We start from the raw sequence: 12,786 nt of genomic DNA, 5'->3' as shown, positions 1-12,786 counted from the left end.
TGATTCCCGGACAGGGCACATAGGAGAAGCGCCCATTTGCTTCTCCACCCCCCCTCCTTCCTCTCTGTCTCTCTCTTCCCCTCCCGCAGCCAAGGCTCCATTGGAGCAAAGATGGCCCGGGCGCTGGGGATGGCTCCTTGGCCTCTGCCCCAGGCGCTAGAGTGGCTCTGGTCTCGGCAGAGCGACGCCCCGGAGGGGCAGAGCATCGCCCCCTGGTGGGCAGAGCGTCGCCCCTGGTGGGCGTGCCGGGTGGATCCCGGTCGGGCGCATGCGGGAGTCTATCTGACTGTCTCTCCCCATTTCCAGCTTCAGAAAAATACAAAAAAAAAAAAAAAGTTTGTCCTTGAGCATGCTATTTTTTTTTTTTAAGTGAGTGGAGGAGAAATAGAGGGATATACTCCTGCATGTGCTCCAACTGGGAGCTACCTGACAGCCCCCGCCTGGGGCTGATGCTGAATCAACCAAGCCATCCCCAGTGCCTGGGGCAGATGCTTGAACCAGTCAAGCTGCTGGCTATGGGAGAAGAGAGAGACTGGGGGAGAGAGAGGGGAAGAGAAGCAGATAGTCGCCTTTTATGTGTGCCCTGACCGGGGATCGAACCTGGGATGTCTGCACGCAGGGCCTATGCTCTATCCACTGAGCCAACTAGCTAGGGCTTCTTTTTGTTTTAAAGTGTATTTATTTATTGATTTGAGAAAGAGAGGAGAGAAACATCTATTTGCTGTTGATATTGATTTGATTTTTTAAAATTTGATATGTCAAAACTCAGATACCAGTTCATGTGAGCTTTGTGTTAACTGTATTAAAAAGTCTGGCCTGACCAGGCAGTGGTGCAGTGGATAGAGTGTCGGACTGGGATGCCGAGGTCCCAGGTATAAGACCCTGAGGTCACCAGCTTGAGCGCGGGTTCATCTGGTTTGAGCAAAAGCTCACCAGCTTGGACCCAAGGTCGCTGGCTCGGGCAAGGGGTTACTCAGTCTGCTGAAGGCCTACGGTCAAGGCACATATGAGAAAGCAATCAATGAACAACTAAGGTGTCGCAATGCGCAACGAAAAACTGATGATTGATGCTTCTCATCTCTCCGTTCCTGTCTGTCTGTCCCTATCTATCCCTCTCTCTGACTCTCTCTGTCTCTGTTAAAAAAAAAAAAGTCTGTTAAACAAGTGATAAAAAGTGGTGACCAGGCAGTGCCCAAACGCTGCAGCCCTGACCACTTACAATTACCATTTTTTAAAATTTTTAATTTTAATTTTTAATTTTTTTACAGGGACAGAGAGAGAGTCAGATAGAGGGATAGATAGGGACAGACAGACAGGAACGGAGAGAGATGAGAAGCATCAATCATCAGTTTTTTGTTGTGACACCGTAGTTGTTCATTGATTGCTTTCTCATATGTGCCATGACCGCGGGCCTTCAGCAGACTGAATAACCCCCTGTTCGAGCCAGTGACCTTAGGTCCAAGCTAGTGAGCTTTTTGCTCAAGCCAGATGAGCCCGTGCTCAAGCTGGCAACCCCAGGGTCTCGTACCTGGGTCCTTCCGCATCCCAGTCCGACGCTCTATCCACTGCGCCACCACCAGGTCAGGCACAATTACCATTTTTGAGACCTGCCCAACCCTGCCTTAACAAGAGAGGTAGGGCTTCTGCTCCAAAAAGGATCTTTTCCTTCTTTCCTAGAAAATCCTCATTCTTTCTGTCCCCCTAGTAATTTTGCATTAAGTGTCCATGATTAATTCCAGGAGAACTAATAACAGAGATGTTTTAGACAGTAGGAAAAAAATGAGGAGAACATGAGAGAACTTCCCATTTTGGCTCTCGTGAGATAAAAAAGGTTATGGGCCTATTGTACCACCTTCCAGAGAGAGCAGTGAAAATAAACCAGCGTATGAAACGTGCTTGCTTGACCAACTTAAAAGTGTATCAGATTATTATTATTATTATTTTACTGAGAGAAAGTGAGAGAGTCAGAAGAGAGATAGATGAGAAACATCAACTCGTGGTTGTGTTACTTTACTTGTTCATTGATTGCTTTTTATACGTGCCTTGACCAGGGGGCTCAAGCTGAGCCAGTGACCCCTTGCTCAAGCCAGCAACCTAGGGCTTAAGCCAGTAACCATGGGATCATGTCTATGATCCTGCACTCAAGCTGATGACCTCGGGGTTTCAAACCTAGGACCTCAGCATCCCAGGTCGATGCTCTATCCACTGTGCCACCACCTGTCAGGCAAATTATTTTTTTAGAAGACCCTCAAAAACATTTACAACCTCTTCTTTCCCAAAATTACCAATTATTTCTACAGCAAAAAGATAATTTTTATATTGTAGCTCCAAATTTGTAGACAGTCAGTTTAGTTGACTGGGACCAGTCAGTTCAGAATCCACCAGTTAGTTCCAGATGAAAACAGTCCCATTAGTTGTTCTTAGATATTTTTTTTAATGTTTTACTTGAAAACAAATAATCTCAGTAAAAGAGAGCAAAGGAAATTACATTTTAATGGTAGCTTGAAATGGATATGGTATTCCTGATTTATTTGTGTTCAGGAAACAGACAATTGCATTGTCATACATGACTTTGAGAACTGCTCACTTAAATGCACGTAATTATTTTAAATTAAGTTTCTCTTACAAGAACACAACCAATTCATTTTAAGGCAAAAAAAATCAGCTTCTGGGGAGATAAAGTCATACTTACAATATTTTCTTAAGTGATCCATTAATTTAGTTACTTATGTGTCATTATGTCTTACAGTTTTGCTTTGCAAATCGGCATGAGAATTAGTCACTTAGTGCCTGGTTTCCTCCTCTCTATTAGACTTGTTTTAGCTGCGAATTAAGAACTTTCAGAATCACTGAGTCAACAGGAGGCGAGAAAGGCACCTTTGAACAGGAGATGAGTACGTATAAAAAGCCAATAAAGTCTTATTTAAACAAAACTTGCAATCTACAGATATTAATTTAGTTGAACACAATGCAAACATTTAGATCAGACACAGAACATTTTTTTTAGTTAACTTCCCATAAGGGATGTTTACAATTAAATATTAGCTCGATCAACTCTGCGTGTTAAAGAAGGCAGACAGACCTGAGCCGAGAGAGCGTGTGCTTCTCAGTGCTCAACTAAACTGTGCTTCAGGACACCATTTGGGATTGACCAATGGCACTTTGCTAGGTGTAAATGGGAAACCCCTCTGAACTCCACAGAGAGAAGCACAACAGACAGAACCCTATTTTATTCACACAATACAACTATCTTTGAACATCTAGGAAGTTTTTTGTGCTCGCCTAAGACAGACACACTATGGTCATGGCGTCTCTCTATACAAATTTCTCACACCGTGGTTTATCGCATTTTTCTATGATTAAGACCTCAAGTGATGCTTATAAATTTTGTTTCTGACTCTTCTGTCTTCAGCAATGCTGGATGAACTGTACTGTGTTTGAGGCCTAAAGAGGCCCAAGGCGGGGTCCCCAATACATTCAGAATTCCTGCTGCCAGTGGGGTTTCACCCAAGACATGGTATGTCCAAGAATCAGTGCTTCCTGAAAGTTGCTGCCGCCTTCCTCTCGCTCTGAGTGCATGGCAAGTATCTGGCTTTAGGTCAGCGGAGGTGTGTGCGTGTGTGGGTCACCTCCAGAGGGAGTATCACAATGTCAGGCTGAGTGGAGGCATGGGTAGATGAAAAATTGAATTTCACAATTTACTAGGATTCTATGCTTCACAAATGAAAATAATTGCTTTAAGAGCTTGATAGCTCTTTTGAACTGGAGTGTAAAATTAGATTCAACCTTCCGTGTGTCTCCAGCAGCCAAGAAGATTTATAACGATATAATCCAAGGGTTGTGCTAGAACTCAGGGGCGGGCGAGAAGAGAAACCATTCAAAATTTCAGTGTCTATCAAAAGGGACATGGATTTTAAAGGGTTGGGGGACATATTGAATATTTTCGGTGGAGTGGAGAAGTGGTTTACTTGGGGATGGAGGCTGGTGAAGTTCAGAAGCAAGATAGCGGCAGGGAATTGACACGCAGTGAATGGAGAAGAAAGGGAAGGAGAAAGTCAGGGGCGGAGGAGGCCAGTTGTGCGAGATAACTGGGAAGGACTGGAGGCTTTCAGGGCCTCCTACTGCCTCTGGGTGCCCAGGTGATATCCCTGCCTTTCTCCGGGCTGCTGGAGTTGTTAGTGTTTCTGGAGGCAGCTCTATCTGCCCAGAGAATGGGAGGGGGGCTTTTTAAAAGTTTTTTTGTGGCTCGAGTTGAACTGAATTAAAGTGTTATCTTGCTTTCCCTTGCCTTTTTGAAGGTCTTGACTTTGAAGTTCTGTGGGTCTGACATCACTAGGTTGGTTTCTAACAAACAGTCAGCATTGCTTGCTTTCTGGTGATTACACTTTTTATTTTGTTTCCTTTGGGCTTTTTGCCATGTTGTAGGATGAAGTATTTTGATCTGCAGACCCAGCCAGAGTTAACCTGACTTCTAACTGCCAGTGCTTAAACCAGGAAACGAAACCAATAATTTCAGATTTGGGGCAACATTCTTGGGGAGAATAGAAAACATTTACTGTGATATAAAAAGTAAAGGAGGTTTAGTTTTAGCCTTTCATCTGCAAAATATTCTACCTAATAGCAAAAACATTCAGGGCATATTAAAAAATAAATACCTTGCAAAATCCTCTGTTTATATATAAGAATAAGATGTTTAGGTAGTTGAATTCCTTAGCAGTATTCATTTTCTATAAAGATCGAGTTCTTTTATTTTGGTTTCTCTCCCTCTCATTGCCCTTTGAGGGGAAGTCATTTTCTTGAACTTGACTTACTTCCTGGAGTTGTGTCTGGGTTCTTCTCAAGCTTTTCCCTTCTTAGTCTCACTCACATGTCTCCCTCCCCGGGATCCTGCCTGTGTGTGTCAGCTCAGTAGGGACGGCCCCTCACACTTCCCCTTTCTGTGGGCAGGGCTGACCAGCCTGGGCTGGTGCCATAGCAGACAGGTCAGCCCAATCACACTGGCCATTCCACTGATCACTATTTCATTTGTTTATGGAGAAGTTAACCACTTATAAAGTTGATTCAACCATTAGGGAATATATTTCCATAAAGTCAAATGTGTCAGTAGTCTTTCTGCTCCGTTGGCCCTGAATTTCATGATTTGCACATTTTCTAATTGAAGAACATTTTTGTCATAAAGAACAACATGAAAATGATGTGCAAAATTGCTTGCCACAGCATTAAGTCACCGAAAGCACATATTGACATTCAAATTACATTAATAATAACATGACTAATTAGGAATGGGCTGGCAAATATATCTTGAAATAAACAGTCATTTCTACTATTCCCAAATTCTGCTTTACTTGGTACCTTATTAGCAGTTGTTGATGAGAGCCATTGAGTTTAAATATACATAATGGCCTAATTTTGAAAATGTATTTTGCACCTAATCGCAAAGCAGAAATGGCTGAAATTTGAAGGTGTTTACTCCTGCAATTTCAAAATACAGAGTCAAATCTTCTAAATGACCTAATTTTCATACACCCCACAGCGTTAGCAGAGTTTGGTTTCTCAGGGTTTTTAACTTAAGGTACGTTACTAAATGAGTGGCTTAATGTTGATGTACCTCGGAATTTCAGCCATCCCTAAACATGCATTTTCATGCAATTAACAGATAATGGGCTTATAAACTGCCTTTCATGTTCTTCCTGATTCTTGCAAATTCAACTTTAGAGGGGCTTTCAAAATAGTTCATGCAATGATATGTATGGCTAAAGGAACTGTTATGTCTAGAAAGAAAACGGAGAACTTATTTCAGTTTGACATGAGGCAAGCTAAGGGCATCTGTACTTTCTCCCGCCTTACAAATGCTCTGAGATGATCGAGATCTTCCAGTCCTTAGAGAGTCTGATGCAAAAGCAGTTTCCCTGGTGGGCTGCAGGGAGGCATCGAAAGTGTCTGTCTCCATCTCTTCCGAGCCCACTTCTTCATCAGTTATAAACAATTTGGATTCCTTCCATTTAGGGTAAAAATCTTGGCTGCCTCTGGAGCCACTGGACTCACTCCCTGAAAGCTGTATATTCAGCTCCTCTGTTGACCTGATCAGGTTTTGTACAGACAAAGATTTGCCCAAGTCCTTGGGCACCACTGGGTGGACAGACAACAGAGTTTCTCCTCCCAGGTCAAAGCTCTTCCTCACGGAACGGTCCTTGGTCAGATTTGACTGTGCAACCTGAACGTTTTCCTTGGAGGCAGCAAGGCAGGTGGTGGCATCAGAAATGCTTTCCTGGAAGCCTGTGGGGTTTGGGTGCAGGGTGTCTGGCCTGGGCAGATGCTTGATGGCTGGGAGAGGAGGCGGGATCTGTAAAGTTGTTGGGGCTGCTGGCTTAGGTGCTGCATTTATTTGGTTTGCAATGTTGGTGGTGGCTGCCACCGAAGAGCCATCACTTTGACTCAATGGCACCTGTGTTGCTTGACTGTGCATAGTAGGGCTAAGCGCGTAGAAAGTCTGAGCGCCGAACTCATTGGGCGTCAGGATGAACTGCAGGCCTCGGGAGATGTTGGCACTAGCTGATCTGGTTAGGCAGCCACTGTTCTGTGCGGAACTGGACAGGTCTTTGCTGTCCACAGGGCTCTGATAGTCAGATGTCTGTTCACATTCAAAAGGTGGGATTTGGAACGAGGCCAAAGTGAGGGCTGAGGTGGAGCCTTTCCGGAGGACCTGTTGATATATGTCCAGTAGGCAGTCCAGCTTGGACTCGATGGACTGTACCTAACAATGGGGAAAAATGGTTACATATGAGTCTAACCTGTTAGTAAGAATGAGATTCACTTCTAGAATTAAAGAAAAAATAAAATCAGAGTATGCCAATACAGTAAAATATTCAGCGTAAGTAGAATTCAGAACTGGTATTTAGTACCATTAATTAATTTTTTATTTTTCATTTAGTACTTTTTTAGAATGTATTATCTAGCAGTGGGGGGGGGGGCAAGGGAGGACTTAAGAGGAGAGGGATGCTTTGGCCGCTATGTAATCACCAGCACCTCTGTCCCACAGCTCTTTAAAATGGACAATTGACATTCTCAGAAACCATGTAATCACTGTACAAATGTACCGTCCGTACTCCCAGCCCAATCGGCTGCCTGTCCTAAGTCTCTTCTGTGAAGACATGCTGGAACTCCACGGCTGTAGAGTAAGAGACTTATTCTATAATAAAGTCAAGACCTTAAATACCAATCTAGGTGGTTCTGAATGTAAAAATAAAGGCACAGAATGCTTCAGAATTAATGCCTGATATACTCATAATTAAATTGGGGAGCAATTTGATTTCTGGAAAGTGATTTTTGAATGAGATATAGCCCGAGAGTTAACAAACATTTGATGTACTATAATAGTGATAATGAGCCTTTTTAAAAAAAGTGACCTAAGAAAGACAATGAAAATAACCAAAATACAAATAAAAAATATTTAAAAATTCTACTTTTGAAAATCTACAGTTGCTTCCTGTTTGATGACATGAAATTTTCTATTCCTTATGTGGAAGTCCAAGTGTTTAGAGAATACTGTCTACTCTACACACAAGGAAAACCTAATTGCATTTGCTGTTTCTTGATTTTATTTTTTGTTTCCATTTTTAAAAATATATTAATCACTAAAATACACCCAATTGCCTATAATCAATTTTGATTTAAAAAATTCTGGCTAAAATTTTAACCAGGATCGTGGAGTTGTACCTGTTTTTCAACCTTTACCACCCGGCCAAGCATACTGAGGTCGTCTGTGGTCTCATGTTCTGCCGTTATTTTCTCTCGGCTCTTCTTATCTGATGTGATCTGCCCTTTTCCAAGAATTTGGTCAACACTATCAGAGAGAGAGGACATCTGATTATGAGTGCTGAAGATGGAGGTTGCCCTAGGCCAGAATGAAGTGTTTTGAAAAAGAAAATTAAATACAATTATTTTTAATTTATGTAAGATAAAATAAAAGTGAATTTATTCTAGTTGATGTGCTTATCTTCTTTTTTATGTGCTTATTTCTTTTTTTTTTTTTTTTTTTTTTCAGAGACAGAGAGTGAGTCAGAGAGAGGGATAGACAGGGACAGACAGACAGGAACGGAGAGAGATGAGAAGCATCAATCATTAGTTTTTCATTGCACGTTGCAACACCTTAGTTGTTCATTGATTGCTTTCTCATATGTGCCTTGACCGTGGGCCTTCAGCAGACCGAGTAACCCCTTGCTGGACCTTGGGTTCAAGCTGGTGAGCTTTTTGCTCAAACCAGAGGAGCCCGCGCTCAAGCTGGCGACCTCGGGGTCTCAAACCTGGGTCGTCTACATCCCAGTCCGACACTCTATCCACTGCGCCACCGCCTGGTCAGGCTATGTGCTTATTTCTTTTTTTTTTCTTTTTTCTTTCTGAAGCTGGAAACGGGGAGAGACAGTCAGACAGACTCCCGCATGCGCCCGACCGGGATCCACCCGGCACGTCCACCAGGGGCGACACTCTGCCCACCAGGGGGCGATGCTCTGCCCCTCCAGGGCGTCGCTCTGCCACGACCAGAGCCACTCTAGCGCCTGGGGCAGAGGCCAAGGAGCCATCCCCAGCGCCCGGGCCATCCTTGCTCCAATGGAGCCTTGGCTGCGGGAGGAGAAGAGAGAGACAGAGAGGAAGGGGGGGGTGGAGAAGCAAATTGGCGCTTCTCCTATGTGCCCTGGCCGGGAATCGAACCCGGGTCCCCCGCACGCCAGGCCGATGCTCTACCGCTGAGCCAACCGGCCACGGCCTGTGCTTATTTCTTAACACGAGAATTATGTATAGGATTAATTTTCTCATTGTTCTGGTCCACAACGGGTGATCTTCTGGGGACAAAACTGCCTTAAACTACAAAGCAATTTGTTTCCATCTTTGACCAAGTGTTTCCCGAATTCAACTACTTAAAATATAACAAAGCCATAATTATGATTATTTCATATTAATAGATTATTCAATGAACATTTATTGTATATCTGATAGGCAAGAGATAAGCAGATAAGAAAGCTATTCTAGTTGGAAAATATACTCTACATGAGCTAGACATTCTAGATTAGCTCTGGAAATTTTGTAGCAGTTCTATTTTATAAAAACCTTGGGAGCCACTGATAGTTCTATTAAATGAATTGGAAGACCGCTACCACCTAGGCAAAGATTGTAACATGACCACAAGATGAATTAAAATGATTTCCAAGGAGACTTGATCAGTCTAAGTGGGAATTACAGTACTTTCTTCTTTTTTGTGTGCTTTAGAACTGAATTACCAGGAAACTGACTCAGTTTCCCAGTTCACTTTGTGTAGAAATACATATAGTGCCTATCTTCTGTCATGACATCTAATCTATTAAAGGATGCAAACTCAAAAGGATGGGGTCATTCTTTTATTAATATCTAGAGATCCACAGTATGTGGCACACATTACAGGCTCAATAGTCATCTGTTGAAAGAATGAATAAACAAATTATATACATATATTTGTAACTAACTGATCAACAGGTATTCTACTAAGGGTTTAGTATATCCCTCACCTTGGGCTAAGTGTGCTGTGGACATATAAACAAATATTTCAGACTAAGCCTGTGTATTTTAAGAACTGTTTAATTATAGCCTGACCAGGCAGTGGCACAGTGGATGGAGCATCAACCTGGGGCACTGAGGACCCAGGTTTGAAACTTGGAGGTTGCCAGCTTGAGTGTGCGCTCATCAGGCTTGAGTTCAGGCTCATCAGATTGAGTGTGGGGTCGCCAGCTTGAATGTGGGATCACAGACATGACCGATGGTCGTTGGCTTGAGCCCAAAGGTCACTGGATAGAGCCCAAGGTCCCTGGCTTGAGCAAGGGGTCACTGGCTCAGCAGGAGTCCTCTGGTCAAGGCACATATGAGAAAGCAATTAATAAACAACTAAGGTGCTGCAACTACAAGTTGCACCTCATCTCTCTCCTTTCCTGTCTGTCTGTCTTGCAAGCAAACATTCTTCCCCCTGCAAGCAAACATTCTCCCCCCCACAAAAAACACAAACTGTTTAATCACAAATGCTAGTAATACGTGCCTGATAGTGAAGCAAGATCCTTTAAATATGAGTTGACTAAATATTTTGCCTTCAAGATAACACAATCAAACACAAATAGTTGGAGTAACATGCTAAACTCACTTTTAGTCAGTCCCTAAGATGCTCACTGGTGACAGTGTGTGGTTAACATTTACAGAACACGAAGGGAGGGAAAGGTCCAGTCTTAGTCACAAGCAAGGAAACAATATAAGAGCCAACCAGTCATTTTCAGTCTTGACTGTGGCACGGTATACCAAGATCTGAGTGCCTCCATCTCCGTTGCACACTTTAAATGCTCCGGGAGATCAGATAAGGGAAAGGTTTGTCTTTGTGGGCTGGCTAGTCAGGTCAAGTTTAATGAAAGAGGAAGACTAGCTTATTCCTAAATACTGGTTAGGATTTAGATAATAAAACAACAGCAGCAGCAGGGATAATTCAGATGACATCAGAACAGCCATTAGCACTTACTGAGCACTCATTTAATGTGTGTTAACTTACTCAATCCTCGTGACACTCTCATGAAGCAAGCACTAACATTATCCCCATTTTCACAGATGAGGAAACTGTTAGTTGGAGGCTTTTAATACCTGAGTTACATCTTTAAATAAAATCTATGTTAAAAGCGAGGTCCAGTTGTCCACTAAAAATGAATTAGGACTATGGAATTGAAGAGTTTTCTCTACTGCAGAGTTCCTTCTAGATGGTCCCCTCCCTCCAACCTTATTTGTTGCTTTTAGGGAGAGGCGGGAAAGAGAGAAGGGGGGTTAGGAGTGGGAGGCATCAACTCATCGTGATTGCTTTCCATATGTGCCTTGACTGGACAAACCCGGGGTTTTGAACTGGTGACCACAGCATTCCCGGTCAACACTTTCTTCATTGTGCCACCACAAGTCAGGCCCAAATAGTTTCTGTGCCTTTCTTTACAACAAATAACATTTCCATTGCTTACCGTGTTTGAAGGCTCTTAATTCTACACAACATGTCCAGGTGACCAGCAGAATATTGTTCGATGACATCTTTTACATCGTATGGTCGTAATGTTTCCTTGAATTTTCGTTTTGCAACATGAAATTTCATAATTCTGTAAGAGCAACATATTATACATTAATCTTCATAACTTCATAAAAGAAGTTAAAAAAATAGCTTACTAGCGAATATAAGAAACGCTGGGAGGGGGAGAGTCATACATTAAGTTATTTCAGGCTCCTACGATAATGCGATATAAAGCCTGAGATTACATTACAGTGGACATTTTAAGAAAATCTCATTTGTGGCACATCTTGAAAATGAAAAACACTAAAAAAATAGACTGTTTAGGAAATGTTGCACCTTTTAAATGTTCATTGAAGCCTGATTGAATTTTTTTTTTTTTATTCAGTGAGAGGAGGGGAGGCAAAGACAGACTCCCACATGCGCCCCCACTGGGATCCACCCGGCAAGCCTACTAGGGGGATGCTCTGCCATCTGAGGCATTGCTCCATTGCTCAGAAACTGAGTTCTTCTTAGCACCTGAGGTGGAGGCCATGGAACCATCCTCAGTGCCCAGGGCCAACTTGCTCCAATTGAGCCATGGCTGCAGGAGGAGAAGAGAGAGAGAGAGAAAGAGAGAGAAAAAGAGAGAGAGAGAGAGATGAGAGGAGGAGGGGTAGAGAAGCAGATGGGCACTTCTCTTGTGTGCCCTGACTGGGAATCAAACCTAGGACATCCACACGCCAGGCCGACGCACCACCACTGAGCCAACCAGCCAGGACCTTGATTGAAAATTAAAGTCAAAATACAATTCTGTCTTTTCTGTGTGACCCCCAGAAATCCAAGTTACAACACCTGGTGATTGCATCCTTTATAAACTATAAAAGGTGTTAAAATGGTCTTTTATGTAACCATATACATTAAAAAAATTTTTTTTGACTTTTTTTTTTTACAGAGAGAGAGAGAGAGAGAGGGATAGACAGGGACAGACAGACAGGAATGAAGAGATGAGAAGCATCAATCATTAATTTTTCGTTGCGCGCTGCAACACCTAATTGTTCATTGATTGCTTTCTCATATGTGCCTTGACCTTGGCCTTCAGACCGAGTAACCCCTTGCTTGAGCCAGCAACCTTGGGCTCAAGCTGGTGAGCTTTTGCTCAAACCAGATGAGCTGGGCTCCAGCTGGCGACCTCAGGGTCTCGAACCTGGGTCTTCCGCAGTTTGACGCTCTATCCACTGAGCTACCGCCTGGTCAGGCCATATACATTTTTGAGATGCAGATGTACTGTATCTGGAAACCTCTTATTCTCTGTAGAAAAAACTGTACATTTGTATAGAAATTCATGAAAATTTTGCTTTATAAATTATTTCTGCAGACTACTACTTGATTAGCTAGCCAAGTTTCTTTTGTTTCAAACATAACACACTCATTAAGTTTGGATATCTAAGCTTTTCAGCTTTTTATTACTATGCTTCCCCCAACATAGACACTATTTTGGGTTTGTTTTTTTTTTGTATTTTTCTGAAGCTGGAAACGGGGAGAGACAGTCAGACAGACTCCCGCATGCGCCCGACCGGGATCCACCCGACACGCCTACCAGGGGGTGATGCTCTGCCCCTCCGGGGCGTCGCTCTGTTGTGACCAGAGCCACTCTAGCGCCTGGGGCAGAGGCCAAAGAGCCATCCCAAGCGCCCAGGCCATCTTTGCTCCAATGGAGCCTCGGCTGCGGGAGGGGAAGAGAGAGACAGAGAGGA

General features: G+C 43.1%; 1 protein-coding gene across 3 annotated transcripts in view; it reads right to left on the bottom strand.

Moving 5' to 3' along the window:
* Nucleotides 1–3,336: 3,336 nt before the first annotated feature.
* The window catches only part of KCNQ5 (potassium voltage-gated channel subfamily Q member 5), a 625,390-nt gene continuing 615,940 nt past the window's right edge, over nucleotides 3,337–12,786 (bottom strand). For all 3 annotated transcript variants that reach the window (XM_066253628.1, XM_066253635.1, XM_066253639.1), the window contains 3 exons: nucleotides 11,010–11,141; nucleotides 7,717–7,843; nucleotides 3,337–6,754 (listed from right to left, as the gene is read on the bottom strand). In XM_066253628.1, the coding sequence (XP_066109725.1) occupies nucleotides 5,792–6,754; nucleotides 7,717–7,843; nucleotides 11,010–11,141 (1,222 nt within the window). In that variant the 3' untranslated portion in view covers nucleotides 3,337–5,791. The remainder of the gene's footprint in view (nucleotides 6,755–7,716; nucleotides 7,844–11,009; nucleotides 11,142–12,786) is intronic.

Source organism: Saccopteryx bilineata, chromosome 1 (genome assembly GCF_036850765.1).
Source record: "Saccopteryx bilineata isolate mSacBil1 chromosome 1, mSacBil1_pri_phased_curated, whole genome shotgun sequence".
Classification (NCBI taxonomy): domain Eukaryota; kingdom Metazoa; phylum Chordata; class Mammalia; order Chiroptera; family Emballonuridae; genus Saccopteryx; species Saccopteryx bilineata.
Note: the sequence above shows the minus strand (reverse complement) of the source record. Positions and strands in the feature narration are given on the sequence as shown.